At 43.2% G+C, this 21929-nt stretch overlaps 1 protein-coding gene across 1 annotated transcript in view; it reads right to left on the bottom strand.

The window, feature by feature from the left end:
• Nucleotides 1-439: 439 nt before the first annotated feature.
• The window catches only part of LOC123504493, a 34942-nt gene continuing 13452 nt past the window's right edge, over nt 440-21929 (bottom strand). The window contains exon 2 of the mRNA XM_045255048.1: nt 440-1886. Coding sequence (XP_045110983.1) covers nt 1598-1886 — 289 coding nt within the window. The 3' untranslated portion in view covers nt 440-1597. The remainder of the gene's footprint in view (nt 1887-21929) is intronic.

Genomic DNA, 21929 nt, shown 5'->3' with positions numbered 1-21929 from the left:
TATGGAAATTGGACTGTCTAGGACTCTAGGTAATAACTAATCAAATTTTATGAGTTCGTTATAAACACTGAACAAAAAAAAAAAAAAAAAAAAAAAAAAAAAAATATATATATATATATATATATATATATATATATATATATATATATATATATATATATATATATATATATATATATATATATATATATATATATATATATATATATATATATATATATATATATATATATATATATATATATATATATATATATATATATATATATATATATATATATATATATATATATATATATATATATATATATATATATATATATATATATATATATATATATATATATATATATATATATATATATATATATATATATATATATATATATATATAAAATCAACAACTTACTCTTTGATGCTGATTGTCACGCCTGGTAATGCCACTTAAGTCTTATCATAAACCTAAAACTACAAACTGCTCAGTTGTTTTAAAGGAGTAATTAGGTAGCGAGTCGGTGAACGAACCTGTCGTAAATGATATACTTATCCGGTTTAATTTGATGGTTGATGTTATTCCTCTGATGATTGTAACGGGTACACAACTTTAAGTTATAAGTTGTCCATGTGGTCTGTTCACGGTGGTGTTGAAGTAACTAACTCCTCACTAACCTGTTAAGCGTGTTACTCAGCCAAGGCAGCGAAACTATTTGGAGGTTTGAATCCTCGAGTGTTGCTGGGGTCATATAATACTTTATACCATCATTAGTATGGATCCTTAATAATCGCCGCCCCGTCCCCTCCCAGCCCTCTCTACCTCCTTCAGCACTTCCGTCATCATCTCCTCTTCACCCTGTTCTTTCCACTACCGTGAACATAGCCACTAGGATGGTAGTCCAGATGGAACTGTCATTGAGGTGCTGGATTGAGATCAATATCAAGCCGTAACAATCCTGATGTCAGCGCCACCGTCACCATCTCGACCTTCCTGCAACCCTCTAAATCCGCAGATAAAGACTGCTCCCATGAACATAGCGACTTAGATGGTAATTGTCATGGAGGTGTCGGTTTCAGGTCGACATCAAATCGATACCCACCTAGCGAAAGCCAGGACAGGATCGACTTGATGGTGCATGGTTATATATAAGAATCATGTGTATTGGAAGGTGATATTCCACCTCAGAGACAACTTCTGGCAATATTTAGCTATTTATTCAACCACATCACACACACACACACACACACACACACACACACACACACACAGAGACACACAAGGAGAATTCACTAACAAAGTGGAGTGTATTGCAGTCGCAAAAGACTATCAATTCATTTAAACACGTATATGATAAACTTATTTCCAATGCTGCACAATCAATAACTCAATTTCTTACTGCTTCCTAAACCTAAATACTTTTCTAATCAATTGCACAGCATTGCAAAGTTTCACACTCTGGGTTCAACATTAAAATACACAACACAAACACCACTATCTTATGTGCCAATATCAAGGTTAGTAGCAAGCATGTGTGTATAGCAAGCTTTGTCAGGTCCTCTTCTTTTCAAGTGAACTCACTCAAGAGGGTAAGCTTCCCACTAACTACGGCTTGTATTTGTCTTTCTGCGCGGAGGTGTTTTCTCTCATAACACTATATTGATTATTGATGAACTTCACACGCTTATCAAGCTGACGGTAGAATTCTTCGTCATCTGAGTTGGATGCCGTCTCCTCCACCAGCTCCTTCAAACCGGGGAAGTCAGTGTGTTTCGGGGGTAGTGAGGGTGGTGGTAGGCCGAGCTTAACATTCTGTTGCTGCTCATGTTCTTCTTTCTTGTGGATGATTTCATACCCAGAATTGTGCTGTCTGGTATATCCATATCGACGCCCTCTGACGTACATGGGGAACAAGAGGAAGTGGAAACCATACGTCAGCGCCAAAAAAATTACAAAATTCTTTGTCAGTTTCAGTTTCTGTGTATCATCCATCTAGTTTGATCTAATTGCGTGGGAATGGTGGGACAGTAATAATATCTGGCACAGCAACTCAAGACAAACGGTGGATTTGGGTATACTCACATTAATGGTTTTAAACATAATTTTGCTAATGGAATGATAATGAGATTTTTTTTTCCATGTGTGCATTCCCAAGTTTTATGTAATGGGTACTGGCAAAAAAAAAAATAATAATAAAAGAGCGTCGCCTGCTTTACTCTTGGAGAGGACATTCAAATGTGGTCCACTGCTCTGGATTATTTATGGATAGATTCCTTTTATAACAAAGTTTCATTTCTGTAGTGTCCAAGTAAAACACGTGAATCCATTGGATATTATTGCGAAATTCGGGAAAAAAAAAATTAACTGATTTTAATTTACTATACACTTAAAATGTTTTTCTTGATTGATTTTGTTTGTCTGTTGAAGATTTTTTTTTTTTTTTACTTACCGCTGTATGATTTTTTTTTTTTTTTTTATATATATATGCAAGTACTCTGAAAATCCTGTGAATCTGAGGAAAAATGGAGCTGTCAGAAACATGCTGAACTAGGTACCTATTTGAAAAAAAAAAAAAAAAAAATCTGCAATATAGGATAAGGTTCATTCCTTGTAGCAAAACAAAAATTAATCAAATCGGTATGCACATCCGAAAGACAAAACACTAGTTTTGAGATACAGTTATTTAAGGTCTGACTATAGCTGAGGGACCTTTAAAGTTTAAATGCCCTCCTGAATATCAGCCTACTCCCTGTCAACAGATCTTCTTCAGGGCTACTTCTCGTTTCTGCTTGTAGTTGGAGGTTGAAGCTGATATATGTATCTAATTATGTTAATTAGTGTGGATCCCAAAATCTAACTATATATATATATATATATATATATATATATATATATATATATATATATATATATATATATATATATATATGTGTGTGTGTGTGTGTGTGTGTGTGTGTGTGTGTGTGTGTGTGTGTGTGTGTGTGTGTGTGTGTGTGTGTGTGTGTGTGTGTGTGTGTGTGTGTGTGTGTGTGTGTTTCACTGTTTGATGTGCCGCAGTCTCTGACGAGACAGCCAGACGTTACCCTACGGAACGAGCTCAGGCACACACCACACACCGGGACAACAAGGTCACAACTTCTCAATTTACATCCCGTACCTACTCACTGCTAGGTGAACAGGGGCTACACGTGAAAGGAGACACCCAAATATCTCCACCTGGCCGGGGAATCGAACCCCGGTCCTCTGGCTTGTGAAGCCAGCGCTCTAACCACTGAGCTACCGTGTGTGTGTGTGTGTGTGTGTGTGTGTGTGTGTGTGTGTGTGTGTGTGTGTGTGTGTGTGTGTGTGTGTGTGTGTGTAAAGTTGTCGGATTTGTTTCACTGTGTATTTATATTTGGAACAGAAACATTTCTTTACGCCTGCTATCATGAAAGGTTATCTGGAAAGTCTACCGTATACCCTCCACTTGGTAGCTTTGTACATAGGTCTCATCCGTCCATCTATGGAGTATACATTACGTAAACCAGTCCTTCAGGAAGTTAACAGTTCCCACAGGAATACCATAGAAAGTCTGACTTCCGATCTTTCTAAGATTTCTGGTTGGGGCGGAGAAAACTTAGTAATTTTCGATGCCTCGAAAACTCAATTCCTCCATCTATCAACTCGACACAACCTTCCCCTCTTCTTCATTGACACTAAACTGTCCTCTTCCACACTGAATATCCTCGGTCTGTCCTTTACTCATAATCGAAACTGGAAACTTCACATCTTACCTTTTGTTAAAACAGTTTGTATGGAATTCAGCGTTCTGAGACGTCTCCGCCAGTTTTTCTCGCCCCTCCAAATACTAACTCTGTATAAGCGCTTTATCCATCCTTGTATGGTGTACTCTTCACATGTAAGAGGAATTCTATTCACATCAACTCCCCTCCTCTGACTGACTGTGTTCATCCTCTTTCTCACCGCCAGAATGTTGCATCTCTTCCTATCTTCTACCACTATTTTCATGCTAACTGCTATACTGATTTTGCTAATTACATGTCTCCCTCCCTCCTGCGGCCTTTCTGCACAAGGATTTCTTTTTTCACACCTATTTTCTCCAACTCCCTAATGCAAGAGTTAACCAATACTCTCAAATATTCATACCCTTTTCTGTTAAAGTGTGGAACTCCCTGCCTGCTTCTGCATTTCTTGTTTGACTAGAAATGCAGAAGACTCCCTCTTTGATGACTATTTCATCTAAAAGGGAGGTTTCAAGACATTTACTCTTGATTTCGGCTGATTCTTTCGGACCCGCAAGTGGACTAGGAACTAAGTGGGTGTTTTTTTTTTTTTTTTTTTCATTTTATGTTGCCCTTGGATAATTTTCCTCTCTTACATAAAAATAAAATAGTATGGTGGAATTAAAAGCTATTCATCTTATCAGCTCCTCAGACTGACTGTCTTAAGTCTCTTTCTCATAGCCGTAATAAAGTATCTTTTGCTTTTCTTTATCACTATCCTGCTCCTGCACTGGACTTTCTTTTTCTCTCACCTTTTCCTTAATTACAACTACTGTTGCCCTTGTCCTGTTCTATACCCTACATAAATTCTTCGCCATCATCTTCAAGTAGAATTCAAAACATGGCAAAATTTTTTCATATCTTTAGTCTAAGTCCTAGGATGTATCTTGGGACGAACACTATTTCTTATTTCTTAGTCTCCATATAACCTTTTTATATCTATTAAATTATACAATTAATATACCTATATATATTTCCTCGTACATATGAAACAGACAATCATGTTCTGATGCCAAATCTTAGCGGGACACTTGTGGAGGTTGCATATTGACATCGCCTCACCTGCTGATTGTCTTATTATATTCTGTCTTCCAATGTCTTCATAATTAGTTCTGACGTGATAGTAACCTCTTATATATTTGTATTATTGTTATTTTATATTTTATTGTACCATTATACTATTGTTAGATATATTCATTTGTATGTTTATTTATATACTCTGTACCAGCACCCATTCTTTATTTCTGCGCACTCTGTACTGCTTCAATTGGCCTTTTTTTTTGTTTTTTTTTGTTAGTGTGCTGTCTGGATAGACCTCTTCCGGGTCTTGTATCGATAATCCATGCTCTGTTTACCTTGTATCTTCGGCAAAATACATCATTAAGTGGACACTAGTTTGTGGTACAGTGGAACCATGATTGCTTTGGGGTCCGAGGGGTCTCCAAGCGCACGGGTTCGAATCCTGTCCACGGTCCGAGTGTAGGTTGGGCTTCCTCACTCGGGACAACGGTTTCCTAGTGGGTGGGCTTTGAGATAGGAGGTACCACAAAAAGTACCCCCTATAGCCCAGAAATTCCCGTGGAAAGCCCACAACGTATAAAAAAAAAAAAAAAAAAAAAAAACACCACTACCAACGACAATTTCACTCAAGTAGATTTTCAAGGTCACGTACTGTAGAGTCAGCTTATACTATCACAAATTCGAGAAATTGCTATTAAGTGCAGCATTCCTTGTGCTTTCAAGGCATTAAACAAATAGTGAACACTAGTGCAGCATGGTACTCGACACTTCATCTTAGCTCCTCCACATTTTTGTTCGACTTTTAAGTGGGATGGATACCGACCAAGGACAACAAAAATAGCAACTGGAAAAAAAAAAAAGCCTCACTAAAATGCTAGTTGACATATAAAGTAAAAGCGAGTCAAAACCAGAATATAAGCGTCTAGAAGCCCCTCTATTGGAAGAATTCATTCCATGGGAAAGTGGAGATACAGAAACAGATATGGAGTTCCAGAGATTACGAAAAATGAAAAAAAGGAATGAAAAGTTGAAAACATGCGGAGAACAAGAGCAGACTAGTTGGCATGAAAATAACAATAAAAGATAGCAACAGATGCAACAAAAGAAATTCTCGCCTGTCTAAAAGAACTCTACGAGTGGAAGCTTCTTTACATGTAAAATATACTACATACATGGACGAATAAGACACGTAAAGAACTAGAAGTTGGAGGAGGGGATTAGAAAAACTAGCGAAGAGGACTCAGAACGCCTAGCTTCATGAAAACAGTTTTAGCTATCATATAAAATGTGAAGTTTCCAGTTTAGACTATAAATAAAGGAAAGACAGATGATGTTCAATGTAGAAGAAGGCGAAAGTTGAGTATCATTGAGGAAGGTGAAATTAGTAGTCGGGTAGATTGTATCAAATCGATTAATGCAGGGATTTATTTTTGAGACATTGAACAATGTTTACTCTGTCTGTATCAGAAATTTCAGAAAGATCAAAGTAAAGGCGTTATATTGCTTTTTTAGGGTGATTTATTTACTTCTTGAAGTATTGGTCATCTACGAAAAGAAGTGAAAAAAGTGCATGGTAGTATCATTAGCGTAGGAATTGATAAGACAAAAAGTGTAGTTTCAAGATATTCATCCCTTTCTTTTGGATAACTCTACCGGACCTTTAAGGGACCGGCAACTAAGTGGACCTATCTATCTATCTATCTATCCATCTATCTATCTATCTATCTATCTATCTATCTATCTATCTATCTATCTATCTATCTATCTATCTATCTATCTATATATATATATATATATATATATATATATATATATATATATATATATATATATATATATATATATATATTGTTATGTTACGTACGCCACACGGCTGCGGTTAACTGCTACAACTCACTAGACCGTTATTCTGGCAAAATCGCCAGCTTTGTTACGGTCAGTACAGTGGGGATTATAAAACACTCCACAGAGTCCCCACTACTATAACTCACAGCTGCCGTAACCCTCAGGTTCTTTCAAGGTCGCCAACAGTGTATAATTTCCCCCACTGTAAGGGAATCTCCTCAGCAACTCCTCCTCCGGTACCCAACCAAGTAGAATTTATAAATGGTAGATCTTATGTGTAACAGGGCGACGCCTTAATACCCCCTAGAGAAACCGCCCACAAGGACAATTCCACCCACTTCTCTATGAAGTATTAATGCCTCTCCACGCCTTGTCCACAGGCTGTGATCACAGACTGGGACAACACGCAGTAGTATATTACTATACTATCCTACTACAACAAGTGCTTCCTAACATCTGTCAGACTGACATCCCTAGCCTACTACTACTGCAATATATGATGTATACAGCACATCCGGCGCTGTACACACAAGCCCAGACACCACCTACGGGTGACACCCACTATACACTGAGTCCAAATACTCGTCGCAGACAAGTCTGGCGGACGACAACTACGCACCACTGGCCGACATGAAGCCTCTCAGCATTCAATAGTGTGTGTGGCTACTAGCACTACAATACAGTATACTACTGAAACTATACAACAGATGGTGGGGCACACAGCCGCCCACCAAACACACTGGTGATCACAGCCACCAACAAAACAAACAGGACGAGACAAAGCGTGTCTCTCCGCGTCGCCACACCCGAGTGGACGAACGCACTAGAAATGCAGCCCCAACCGGCCACACTTTCTCAGAACAACAAGCCCGTTGTTCTACACAGCCATGGTCTACCGAGTAACAAGCCAGCTACTCAACAGGAGGGCACAACTCCCAGACCGATGACTAATGAGCAACAAGAGAAGCCCAGCAACACGAATCTCCCTAACACTGTGCCAGACCGACGAGAGTGCGTGTCTATCTCCGCTGAAGGCTACCTTGAGACTGAGTCCCGCTCGCAACGAGAAGCAGGGAGAGGGAGGCGGGTTGTCTGCTCAACAGAACAGCCCGAGGGGCCCGCGATGGGTGGCATAGGCTACACATATAATGAAATAATAAATTAAAGGGGATTAAGACGGTGCCCATCACACGCCCTCCCTTAAAAGAAAAAATTTTGGAAACAAAACATTTACAAAATTTTTAAAAGGCATGGAACTGATTAAAGGGAATGGCCCCGGGACAGACAATCAGCCACAACGTTGTCTGCTATGACATTGTACTCCTGGGCTCATATGGGGCCATTTGACAGGCTTTTCGTCCCCAACAAATATCGTGTTCTATCAACTGTGTCCTGCCCGGGACACTGCTAAACACTGAAGAGTACTTTCTCAGCCGCCGAAGCAACTCATCTTGCTGATCCCCTAAATGTTCAACCTTCTCTTTCAAGAGATGGAGGCTATTCCGTTCCCACTGCCCTGTAGGAACAACAGGTTCAGGCCCAATAACTTCTGGAGCCTCTCCCTCCCGGCAGAAAAATAAAACTGAAGATGCCTCTTGCACGGCAGAACTAAAAGAGCCCTTCTGGCTAGTAGAACGAAAATAGGGCTTCAGCATGTTAACGTGACACAGCTGAGCCCTCTTGCGCCGGTCAGGAGTGACCACCAGGTAGTCGAGGTCACCTACCTTCTTCTCTATAACATAGGGGCCACTATAGCGGGCAGCAAGCGGCTGGCCCTGAAGTGGTAACAGCACGAGCACTTCATCTCCAGGGCAAAACTCCGATACTCGGCCCTTCGGTCATAATACCCCTTCATACTCTGCTGGGCCTTACACAGGTGGGCCTGCGCCACCTCTAATGCCTTGGCTAATCTCTCGACTGCTCATGAGGCTCTTAAGCAGTGAGACAGGGCGCTCAGGCGACGGCTGACACCAAGCCTCCCGAACAACGTCGAGCGGTCCACGCACTCGGTGTCCAAACACTAGCTGATTGGGTGAGAAACCCAAGGACTCAGTGGGCGCTTCTCTCACCGCAAATAAGACAAAGGGACACCCTCGTCCCAATCCTTATCTCTCTCCATGCAGAAACTCTTGAGCATGGTCTTGAGAGTTTGATGATGTCTCTCCAGGGCTCCCTGAGACTGCGGATGATAAGCACTGGACACAATATGCTTGATCCCCCACGCAGTCATCGTATCCTTAAACAACTTTGAAGTAAAGTTGGTCCCCTGATCGGACTGCAGCTCTGCTGGCAATCCAAAGTGTGTAAAGAAGGTTAACAAAGCCTTCAGCACCACCTTAGAGTGAGTGCTTCTCAGGGAATTGCTTCAGGGTACCGCGTGGTAACATCCATTATGGTCAACAAATACTTGTGACCAGCCCTGGTAGTAGGCAGAGGACCTACTATATCAATCAAAACCCTCGTGAAGGGAGGATCAACAGCAGGGATGGGGTGGAGTGGCGCCACAGGGGGGTGTCTGATTAGGCTTGCCCACCACTTGACAAGTGTGGCAGCACTTAAGAATCGTGGCTACTTCTCCAGACATGCTGGGCCACCAAAAATTGCGACGCAGGCGAGCGACGGTCTTTCGGATGCCCAGGTGTCCAGCCATGGGCCCCTCATGTGCCAACAGCACAAGTGCCTCACGCAGCTTCTGCGGCACAACTACTTGCAGTAGTTCACCACCGTCACTCTCCTGCCATCTACGACACAACACCCCTTGATGCAAAACAAACTCCTCCCTGCCCTCCAACTCCTCACTTCCCTCACCCACTCGAGCAAAGAAGGAGGCCAACGCCGGGTCCTCCTGCTGCCTACGAATGAGCTCTGCAGGCTCTAGCTGGGTAAGAGAAAGGGGGGACTATAGGGTCATGGGGTTGAGGCAACGCTGCAACCCTACGTCCCACACGGCATCGAGGACGGAGAGCTGGCCCAGGCTGCTCCGCTCCTGCCATGTGATCCGGTGAGTCCTCAGAAGGATCATCACCACCAGCCAGGCAGTCACCAGGCAAGGGAACAGCTCGCTCCCTGCCTCCACGATGCTCCACAGGGGGAGAAACTTCCAACTCCCCCGCAGAACTGGAAGTCTCCCACCCTGGGCGCCAACTTCCAACAAACTGCCTGACTTATCATGCTGGGGCCTGTGCTGAACATCAGAGCCCTCAGCCTCCACACCAGGAAGCAACTCAGCACGAGTGCTCCCTCCGGAGTGCTCTGCAGAGTGAGGATAACCATCAAACAACTCAGCTACACCCAACACTCCGTCCTCACTCTCAGCAACAACTCCCAAAGCCGAGTCCGGTGCATTAACAAGTGACTCTACGCCGTCACCGTCAGCCTCTACACCAGAACTCAATGGTGAGCCCAACACTGGCTCCACCACATCAGCACTGCTACTCCCATCTGGAGTCAATCCCACCTGGCTGCTAGCAACCTCCTGGGTAGTAACAGGCTCTCTCTCAGCCCGGCGGGCCTGAGAGCGGGTAACAACATTTACAGAGTCTTGCACCACTGGCCCAGACTCTTCAGCAACCTCATCCTCATCAGAGGTTGGGATCCATACACGACCACCAGCCAAATCATTCCCAAGCAGGAAGTCCACTCCTGCGACTGGCAGTTCGTCTGCCACTGCTACCTGAGCCGTAGCAGTGACAAGAGGACATAACAGCGTCACCTCAGCCGTCACGAACTCCTCCACAGTGTTAAGTCCACGACACAACACTGCCTTGCTAGATGTCACCTTCTTCCCAGTGACATTTCGGCACTCTGACTGCTGTGCTCCCGTATCACGCAGTACAGTGATGGGATACTTTGTGCCATCAATCTCGACAGTGCCTCCACACAGGAAAGGACGGGACCAGTCAAGCTCACTATCCTTAGGTGCGGGCGAGGCAACAGGGGGAGGGACAGGTGGGCCAACCTGCTCTCCCTCCTCCAAACACAACTCAGGCACACGCCGTGCCTTCTCACTTCTAAAGCCTGAAGGAGCAGTCAACTCATCACCACAAACTTTATCTGGCCACACCAACAAGGCAACTGGTTTCTGCGAGGACTTTGGAGTTTCAGCTGTTACTAATTTTGGGCAATTGAACTTAAAATGCCCTTTCCCTCGGCAGTGATAGCACGTAGGCTGGTAATCATACTTGGGCGTTCTAGGGGCCGCCTTCCCGCCGTCCCATCCTTCGCAGAAGAAGGAGGGGTGGGGGCCTGGGGCTTTCCCAAACCCATCTTACTGCCGAATCCAGTATATCGCCTAAAGTGGCCTGGAGAGCCCGAGGAAGAACTGCCACCACTCCCTGGGCCTCCCTTAGGACCACCTTCCTTACGACTCCAACTCCCAGGCTGCTGCACAGGACGGTGGGCCAACACATAATCATCAGCCCATGTAGCAGCCTCCTTCAAAGTCCTAAACCTCTTCTCCCTCAACAGAGGTACCAGCTCCTTATCAGCAATATCAATGAACTGCTCCATAACTACTAACTCCTTCAAAGCCTCGAGAGAGTCAACACCCTCGCTTGCAATCCACCTCTCAAACACTTGCTCCAGTGAACGAGCACACTCGAGGTAGGAGTCACTTGCTCGCTTCCTCTTTCCTCTGAATTGCAAGCGATAGGCTTCTGGTCGCAGCTCATATGCCCGCAAAATGTCAGCCTTAAACTCCTCATAATCATCCAGATCATCAGCTGACATTTTATCATAAACTTCCAAGGCTTTTCCCTTGAGTTTATTCGCGACCAAGCCTACCCATCTCTCTCGAGACCAAGCAAACTCCTTGGCTTTCCTCTCGAAGCGGACAAACCATTCAGCCACCTTAGCCTCATCAAATTCGGGGACTAGCTGGAGACTTTGAACTAAAGTACGCTCAACACTCTGTTCTCTCCTCCTCCTACACTACCAACAACTCCAGGCGTCCTTACAGCATGGCGAGTTCTCTCCCACTCCAACTCTTTATCTTTATCTGCCCTTTCTCTCTCTCCATCTCTCCATCTCTCTAGCCTCCTTCTCTGCTGCTAGTCTCTGAATTCTCGTCTTTCTTCCGCCTCTCTAGCCTCTCTAGCCTCTCTGAAGTCTCTCTCTCTGCTGCTAGTCTGTTTGACTCTCGTCTCTCTTCCGCAGCTAATCTCTTCAACTCTCGCCTCTCTTCTGCTTCTATCTCCATTTTCCTCATTTCCAGCTTCAATCGCAGTTCCTCCAGTCTGGCAGCTGACTGGACACTATCAGCAATACTGCTTCTTGGACTAGATCGTCGGGAGCCTTCCTGCTTCCGATACTTCTGCCAGGGCTAATATATCCCACATCACCTTCACTGGGACCGCCACGTGCGTTATCATGACACGTAGTACGTGCGTCCTCACTGACCCCACGCGCGGCCAACGACTCATCATACCCACATGGTGAATCTCGCCGGCTCACACTCGCATCCTCACCCTCCACTGGTGGGGTGAAAAGACCAGTAACTCTCCATGGTGCTCACAAGGACTCGTTCTCACAAAAATAAAATACTATAAGTAATAATACCCCACACAATACACTACACACTATACAGGCACTTGGTTTATCCTGGCGAGGTCGCCACTGTTATGTTACGTGCGCCACACGGCTGCGGTTAACTGCTACAGCTCACTAGACTGTTATTCTGGCAAAATCGCCAGCTTTGTTACGGTCAGTACAGTGGGGATTATAAAACACTCCACAGAGTCCCCACTACTATAACTCACAGCCGCTGTAACCCTCAGGTTCTTTCAAGGTCGCCAACAGTGTATAATTTTTCCCACTGTAAGGGAATCTCCTCAGCAACTCCTTCTCCTCCTGTACCCAACCAAGTAGAATTTATAAATGGTAGATGTTATGTGTAACAGGGCGAGGCCTTAATACCCCCTAGAGAAACCGCCCACAAGGACAATTCCACCCACTTCTCTATGAAGTATTAATGCCTCTCCACGCCTTGTCCACAGACTGTGTGATTCACAGACTGGGACAAAACGCAGTATATATTACTATACTATCCTACTACAACAAGTGCTTCCTAACACCTGTCAGACTGACATCCCTGGCCTACTACTACTGCAATATATGATGTGTACAGCACATCCGGTGATGTACACACAAGCCCAGACACCACCTACGGGTGACACCAGCTATACACGAGTCCAAATACTCGTCGCAGACAAGTCTGGCGGACGACAACTACGCACCACTGGCCGACATGAAGCCTCTCAGCATTCAATAGTGTGCGTGGCTACTACCACTACAATACAGTATACTACTGAAACTATACAAAAGATGGTGGGGCACACAGCCGCCCACCAAACCCCACTGGTGACCACGGCCACCAACAAACAAACAGGACGAGACAATAACGCGTCTCTCCGCGTCGCCACACCGAGTGGACGAACGCAAACAGAAATGCAGCCAAACCAACTACACCTCTCCCAGAGCAACAAGCCCGTTGCTCTAACAGTCACGGTCTACCCAGTAGCAAGCCAGCTACTCAACAGGAGGGCACAACTCCCAGACCAATGACTAATGAGTAACAAGCACAGTCCAGCCACACGTGTCTCTTCCTGTGCCGAGAACGTACGTGTTAACTCCGCTGAAGACTGGCTGGTACTATAAACAGTATACTACTGATACTACACAACAGATGGTGGGGCACACAGCCGCCCACCAAACACACTGGTGACCACGGCCACCAACAAAACAAACAGGACGAGACAAACGTGTCTCTCCGCGTCGCCACACCGAGTGGACGAACGCACAGAAATGCAGCCCCAACCGGCCACACTTTCTCAGAACAACAAGCCCGTTGTTCTACACAGCCACGGTCTACCGAGTAACAAGCCAGCTACTCAACAGGAGGGCACAACTCCCAGACCAATGACTAATGAGCAACAAGAGAAGCCCAGCAACACGAATCTCCCTAACACTGTGCCAGACCGACGAGAGTGCGTGTCTATCTCCGCTGAAGGCTACCTTGAGACTGAGTCCCGCTCGCAACGAGAAGCAGAGAGAGAGGAGGCGGGTTGTCTGCTCAACAGAACAGCCAATGATAGGAAGAGAGGGGCCCGCGATGAGTGGCCATAGGCTTCACATATAATGAAATAATAAATTAAAGGGGATTAAGACGGTGCCCATCAGTAAAGTGATCTTGAGAGAAAGTATATATATATATATATATATATATATATATATATATATATATATATATATATATATATATATATATATATATATATATATATATATATATATATATAAAATTAAAGAAACTCAAATCATCAACCCTGATAAAATATACCGAACGGTAATTAAGGAGTGCAAGATTATCAGTGAACCATTAAGCGCTTTTTAGGATGTCACAGAAGTCAGGTGAAGTACCGATAATGTGGAGAGAAGTTCATGTGGCTCTCATATTTAAGAAGGGAGATAAAACCGTAACAGGCCTGTCAGCTTAACTTCAGTTGTGAGGAAATTAATGGAATCAATAATAGCAAAAAACACTAGGGAACACCTGTCTGTATTTGATAAATCAAACACAGCCTGGCTTTACGAAGGAAAAGTCGTGCCTTATAAACTTGTTGAGTTTTTATATTAAGGTTTATGAGGCGGTAGATATGGTGATAGTTACGACATTCTATATTTAGATTCCAGTAAAGCCTTTGACAAGGTACCACACGATACCCTCTTGAAAAAAGTTAGAGCACACGGGATCAAGAGTAGAATATTAGCCTGGATTACAACCTGGTTAGATGATAGGCGACTGAGGGTAGTAATTATTAGATTTAATTCCGAGTGGGGTCGAGTAATCAGTGGGATGCCACAAGGTTCAGTTTTAGGACTATTATTATTTTTACTATATATTAATGACTGGGATAGTGGAATTAGTAGTGATATTAGTAAATTTGCAGATGACACGAAGATAGGTAGATTAATTAAGTGTGATTCAGGTGCCATGGCCTTGCAGGCAGACTTGGATAGGAAGAAAGAATGGACAGATAGATGGCAAATGCAGTTCAATATTAACAAGTGCAGGGTACTGAACGTAGGTAGAGATAATCCACACAATAGGTATACGATAGATAACGAGGCACTAGGAAGTTCCAAGTATGAGAAAGATTTAAGAGTCATAGTTAGCTCCAATCTCGGTACAAAGAGACCAGGAATAAGGCGAATAGAGTACTAAGAACCATTTTTAGAAATGTTAAAAGCAGAAGTCCCGAAGTAATATCTAAAATTATACTTGGCGCTGGTCAGGCCACATCTTGACTATGCGGTACAGTTCTGGTCCCAACATTAAAGGAAGGATATAGCTCTGTTGGAGTCAGTGCAAAGGAGGATGACTAACAAGATACAGGGACTGAGGGATATTTCCCTATGAAGAGAGACTGAAGAAACTCAATTTGCATTCCTTAGAGAGACGTAGATTAAGAAGAGACCTGATAGAAGTATTTAAGTGGTATAAGGGTTTTAACAAAGGAGACATGAACGAAGGTCTTAGGATTAGTCGCGGGGTCGAAACCAGAAATAATGAGTAAACTTCAAAAGTTTAGGTTTAGGAGAGAAATGAAAAGAAATTAGTTTTCAGAGTGGTTGATGAGTGGAACGGTCTCATTGGTCATGTGAGGCGTTGCGTGACGTAGGGCGATAAGCGCCAAAAAAAAAAAAAAAAAACGGAGAATAACGCGGTCAAATTTTTGCGACATTTGGAATGCGATACCTCAGCAACGGATCAAGCTAGAGAGTTGGGATTAGTCTTAAAAGAAAGCTTAGAATGTCTACTTTATGTCTGTCATAAAATCAAACACATAATCTTGCCATAATATGAAAGGATTAACGGTGAAATTATTTTTTAGCTTTTATTCACAGTGTTAAATCGGCGAAAAATGTGGTCATTGGTTTATATCTCAGAACTATGATACGTTGTTGAAAAAATATAATACCATGCATAAAGTAAACATCCTAAGCTTTTATTTAAGACCAATCTCAGCTCTCTAGCTTGATCCGTTTTTAGCTATCGCATTCCAAATGTCGCAAAACTTTTGTTTTATTCAATCAATATCCTACTATAGTGCTTGCAACATGACTCCAAACCCACACAATCATAATCACATCCTAGCAAAATACAAAATAACAATAAAACACAATAAAAAAGATCTTCAAAATCGCAAAAGAGAGATTAAGAGGAGAAAAAAGTAGAGTAGATGACATGAAAAAAGGAAAAGAAATACGCCAAAAGGATTCATGTATTTTTCTAATGTTATCTAAGCCCAACATATCATAGCAACCATCCTTGCATGCAAGCCCTTCCTCACGCTTTTTTACAACTTTCCCTGTATCTCGGCTCACGTATTCCTGGCCGGTGTTCCGTTTGGTTTTCGCCACAATTCTCTTCCACTAACTAGGGCTGGGGCCTGTTTTGCGTCGTAATAAGCCCCCTTCGGCACTCCCCTCACCACTGTTAGAAGCCATAACACGGTATCTACTGACCAACGTTATAAAAAAAAAAAAAAAAGTTATTAATCACGGGGCTTGCGGAGACAATAGCGTAGACTGGCTTGGCTGGTGGCGGGCCGCGGGCAGCTGGGGATGCACGGCAGACAGTGATTGGCCGAGGCAGAGCTATGCGGTACGCTACGCAGCAAGGGATTGGTCACTCCGCTTGTCACTTATCTCCCCTCATGAAGGCTGGGTTGATGCATGACGGATGGAGCTACAGTACGGAGAAAAGTTAATGTTACGTTATGGGATTTTTTACCATGAAGGCGTTGGCGCTTACTCCTAAGTTTGGTACCGCTGGAAAGCTGAGACTCTGGCGAAGACAGTGCTATACATAACTCAATTTCGTCTATGGTGGCGCTTAACTCCCTCCGTCACGCAACGCCTCATGTAGTCTCTGGTGAGTCAATAGGGAGCTTTAAAAGAAGATTAGAGAAATTCATGGATGGAGATGATAGATGAAATTAGATGGTTTTAATCATACAGGGACTGCCGCATGTAGGCCTACGGCCTTTTGCAGCTTCCCTCGTTTGTTATGTTCTTATGTTTAAAGTTATCTATATGTCACCATGATACCCGGCTTCTAGATGATTACACCAAAGATGCACTTGGGTAGTGATATGGGCCCTAATATGGGTACCACTATAAATAAAACTGCCTGCGCTACAAATCGGCAGAAGTTGAACAGCGCTTCCTACATATACTCTTCAAGTAAACCTACAGGTGCTATAGGCTATAACATGAAAAAAATAAATAAATATAAAAAAATAATAGAAGGGAACCAGTCGGATTCATAAGCCTTTGGAGGGTTTAGTTTAGATAGGATATGGAATAATAATTCTCGTATTTAATAAGTAGCATGAATTAGTCAGAGGGTGGACGAGAGGAAGGAACAACCCTTGAGTGACCCAAGGTAAAGTTTTTAGCAAATGTTTAAGCGAAAAGTTGAATTTTAGAAATAGATAAGATGGCAGTAGTGTCATCAGGATGAAATAAAGGAGGGAAATATGAAGACGCAAGGTTAGTAGAGATTTTTTTGGCTATATGCCAAACAGACTTGGCATAATTTCAGGAGGAAATATAAAGGGCATCATAATATTCAGGTGATGAAACGCTAAAGTAACTTTTGTGGATCACCCAGCTATTATGTATAGTAGGAAAATAGGCTGTTTGGCATGCAAGGCTTAAGCTCACATCTCACACAGCATGATGAGAGACGAATGCCACACGGTCGAGTATGACTTGCACATTTTACAAGATAACGGACGAATCACACGGCTTATGGCAGCCTCCAGCCAGTCACATGACAGTTGTGAGATGGGAACACAATATTACGACCATTTGACGATAATTTTTTTTTTTTATGCGAGAAGGAAAGTTGGCCAAGGGCGTGATGATGTAGAATTACAGTCTAGACAACTGGAGTCTGACTGTAGACTGTAGAGGTAGACTGGCTGTGATGGACAGGATAACCAGTCGGACAAAGAAGGCAAGCGGATTGCCAAGCGGAACGTGAGTCCATCTCGAAGCTATGTTAGGGACCAGACTGCGCATGGGGTATCTGCGTAGCACTACCCTAGTACATAGTACATCACGTTACTCCGCGTTGATAAGTAGTCTGTCTATCATAACAAAAAAATAAAAAGAAAGAAAAACATAAGTAGAGTTAGCCGAAAGTCTGGGACAAATGTTTTGAAACCTCCTTTATAAAAGAAGTCAAGTTGTAGGAAGTTGGAAATCCAGACACAGGCAGGAATTTGCCAGAGGAAGGTATGAAGGATTGAGAGTACTAGTTAAGTCTTATATTAGTAAGTTGGACAGAATAGGGGTGAGGCAAAGAAGAAAGCCTTTTGCAGCGAGTTAGCATAAAAATAGCGATAAAAGATAGCAACAGATGCAACATTAGGGCGGTGAGAAAGAGGCTGAAGACAGTCAGTTAAAAGAGGGGAGTTAATGAGACGAAAAGCTTTTGATTCCACCCTATCTAGTAAAACTATGAGATGAAGTCCCAAACATGTGAAGAGTACTCCATAGAAGGACAGATAAGCAGTTGGAGGGACGAGAAAAACTGGAGATGGCTCAGAACGCCCAATTTCATAAAAGCTGTTTTAGCAAGAGATAAGATGTGAAGTTTCCAGTTTAGATTATGACTAAAGGAGAGACCAAGGATATTCAGTGTAGAAGAGGGAGACAGTTGAGTGTCATTGAAGATGAGAAGATAGTCGTCTAAGGTTATGTCGAGTTGATAGATGGAGGAATTAAGTTTTTGAGGCATTGAACACTAATAAATTTTCTCTGCCCCAATCAGAAATCTTAGAAAGATCAGAAACCAGGCTTTCTGTGGGGTCCCTGCGTCATCTGTTGACTTCCCAAAGGGTTGATCGTCTCTTAAAACACGTGGAAATATGAAGATAGGATGGTATCATCAGCGTGGGAGTGGATAGGACAAGAAGTTTGGTTAAGATTATTAATGAATAACATAAAGAGAGTGGGTGACAAAACACAACCCTGAGGAACACCACTGCAAACAGATATATGAGAAAAACAATGACCGTCTATCACTGCCGTAAGAGAACGGTTGGAAAGGAAACTTAAGATATAGTTGCAGAGCGAAGGACAGAAACTGTAGGAGACCAGTTTTGAAATCAAAGCTTTGTGCCAGACTCTATCAAAAGCTTTTGATATGTCTAACGCAACAGGAAAAGTTTCGCCGAAATCTCTAAAAAAAGGATGACCAAGACTAAGTAAGGAAAGCCAGATCACCAGTAGAGCAGCTTTGACGAAAGCCATACTGGCGATCAGAGAGAAGATTGCGAAGTGACAGATGTTAGGAAATCTTTCTATTGAGGATAGATAAAAAAAAAGAAAAACTAGACAAGCAAGAGATTAAAGATATAGGAAGGTAGTGTACTGAGTGGGAGTACTTGATTGGGATTATTACCCAATATTAGGGTATTTATTTTTTCCAAATCCTCATCTTCTCTTCATTTCTATAGCTAGGAGTTCTTATATAGGGAGTCCCTGGAGGGAGAACCAAGAAGGGTGACGTAGGTGCGTGTGCAGGTATTATGGCCGCAGCCTATATAAGGAGCGGAATGCGTAGTGGCGTCCTCATAGATCTCACAGCTCTCATCTGAAGTAGGATCTCCATCCCTCTCCCGGAGGAGCTGCAATACGCCACGTGGTCTGGCAAGAACAACTCATAAGATCATTCTTATGGTTTCAGCACTAGCCCTGCTACCTCTGCCCACCTCCACCCAGCAGGCATAGCCAGGCAGAGAGAGAGAGAGAGAGAGAGAGAGAGAGAGAGAGAGAGAGAGAGAGAGAGAGAGAGAGAGAGAGAGAGAGGAGGACGCCAGCGTGAGAGAACGCTACGCCATATTTTCTACCCGGGACGCCTTCAGCCACATCCATCACCTTGTCCCCCACAGCTGAGTTACCCTTGGTCTCCCCCATAGTTCTCCCTCTATGTAGGTAGGATATCTAGGCATCTACATAACGGAAGAGTGTCGGTGGTGAATTAAAGTGTCTATTTTTTTAAGTTTGAGTGTGTATCCCTCCCCCTTGGATCCGTTACATCTTTCTTTCTTTTTCTTACTAGGCCTAAGCTTCACTTAGGCCCAGTACAAGAGACTGAGCCTCACGAAGGTTCAGTATAGCTGGTGGCAGCGGTGGGATGTGTTTAATATAGGCACATCGGCCCACGTAACTCTCCGTAGAGTCAGGAATAATCATTGCTTATCCCCACCCCTTGTTTCGTAGTGAAGTGGTGTTTCTCCTCACAGTTCATTTCTTATTTATGCCTCATGTTTCGAGTGGCCATTATGGAATCACAGCGACAGGAAAGAGGAAGAGGAGCAGTGAGAGTTAGGTGTTCATCCCTTCCCCATGATGTTTTGTTGGTAGTTCGGCGGTAGCACAGGGACCCCCACACTCCCCCACAAGTAATTAGCTTTGGGTGGTAGTTGGCGCTGTGCCAGTCCCCCTTGCTACCCTCCTACCTCTAGTTTATCCGAGCGGATAAGCTAGGGAAGGAGACAAAATTTGATTCAGTTTAGGGGTAATTTTTTTTTTTTTTTTTTTTTTTACATTTCCCATTTGGCTCATGTTCTGTTTTTTTTTTCAGTAAGTTGTTTTCTTAGGCATTGGTATTTTGTTGTGCCTAGCCTATTGTCTCCACAGGAAGATACGTTGTTTTTATAATGAGAATTTAAGTTGTATATTGCTGAAACAGAAAGCCACTGTTCACCCAAGTTTAATTTTGTTTAGTTTGAGACAAGTTGTCAGGTATTTTTTCTTTCGTTATGGATGAGTTGGCGGATTTTCTGAGCTTAAGTGCAGAGTGGACACCTAAAAAGGAGAATGAACCAGTAGTTAACACCGAAGATGAAATGGTAGTTAACCAGATAACGAGCGTAAGTTCGTCAGGCGCAGAGGCCGTAAATAACTTAGAGATGGAGGTAGATGCCTTGCGTGATTGTGTCCACGATTTGTTACAGGAAGTTAGAGATAACAGGGAGAGGTCGGCGAGTAACCCTGTTAAATGCCTCATGAAGCCCCGTGACATCCTCGTCCTTGAACTGCGTCACTTGAGTGGAGTAGAAGGAGTTGGCCGGTTAGCTGTTTTTTTCTCACAGGTAGAAAGTTGCTCAACAGATAACAGAGAGAGGCAACAGATAGTTAAAATGCGTGTGGAAGCACCATTAGCTTTACTGGTGCAAACGGTAGTGGATAAGGAAGTAACCTGGGCACAATTTAAGCAGTATCTTACAAAGGGGCTCACAGACCAGAATGAGGAAAGGCTATTTAATTCTCTGAATGATTTAAAATATTCGGTGGAAGACGACCCCATCGAATTTATGACAAGGTAGAAATGTAAACTAGCTTTGGTTACCGTAAGGACCGATGCTGATGACGTGCCATCTCAGGACAGGTTGATAAAGAACAAACTAATAAAAGGAATGCCGAGAGACTGCACGGAAAGACTAGAACTGTACCTGGACGAAAAAGTACCGTTAACCAGGTTTCTGACCAAATTAGATACGGAAAGACTGGTGGTAATGACTCGGAAAGAGAGTAGCGTACGAGCGGTTAGCCCGGCCCCAGCCCACCTACCGACTACCCCGCGAGCGGCGGCGGCCACATTAACACCACCCACTAGTAGATTAGACCGGGTAGATCAAAGATTACAGCAATGGCGCAGAAGAGAGAAATACTGCCCATATTGCCGAGCTACTAACCACTCAATAGCCGAGTGCTATAAGAGACCACAACCTGGCTCCTGTTATGATTGTTTACGACTCAATTGTCGGCGCGGCCATCTATCGTGCCCCGGTAAAGTAAACACAACATGGAATAGGATGTTATGACAATCCCCGGTAATCAGCGTAGATATCAATAACCATGTACTCGAAGCAATGTTAGATACTGGCAGTGATGTTTCACTAATTAAGATCAGTGTAATTAATGAAATGGGAATTCCAGTGAAACAAAGTTCAAAGATTCCCGCTTTGCAAGGAATCACGGGTAAGCAGATAAGAGTATTAGGCCAAGCTCATGTAACAATCGCCAGTAACAGTAACCATCCCATCATTGCTCAAGTAGCAGTAGTTCCTGATGTGTATCTCAGAACACACATATTGTTGGGAATGAACACGATCGGTCAGTCAACTCTCACTCTAGATCACCAAGCTAAGCGGATTCATTGGAACAATCTTGTTTATCCCTTGGTATTCGTGGAAACACCATATGGAAAA

The sequence above is a fragment of the Portunus trituberculatus genome, chromosome 16 (genome assembly GCF_017591435.1).
Source record: "Portunus trituberculatus isolate SZX2019 chromosome 16, ASM1759143v1, whole genome shotgun sequence".
Classification (NCBI taxonomy): Eukaryota; Metazoa; Arthropoda; class Malacostraca; order Decapoda; family Portunidae; genus Portunus; species Portunus trituberculatus.
This window is presented reverse-complemented; position numbering and strand designations above follow the sequence as displayed.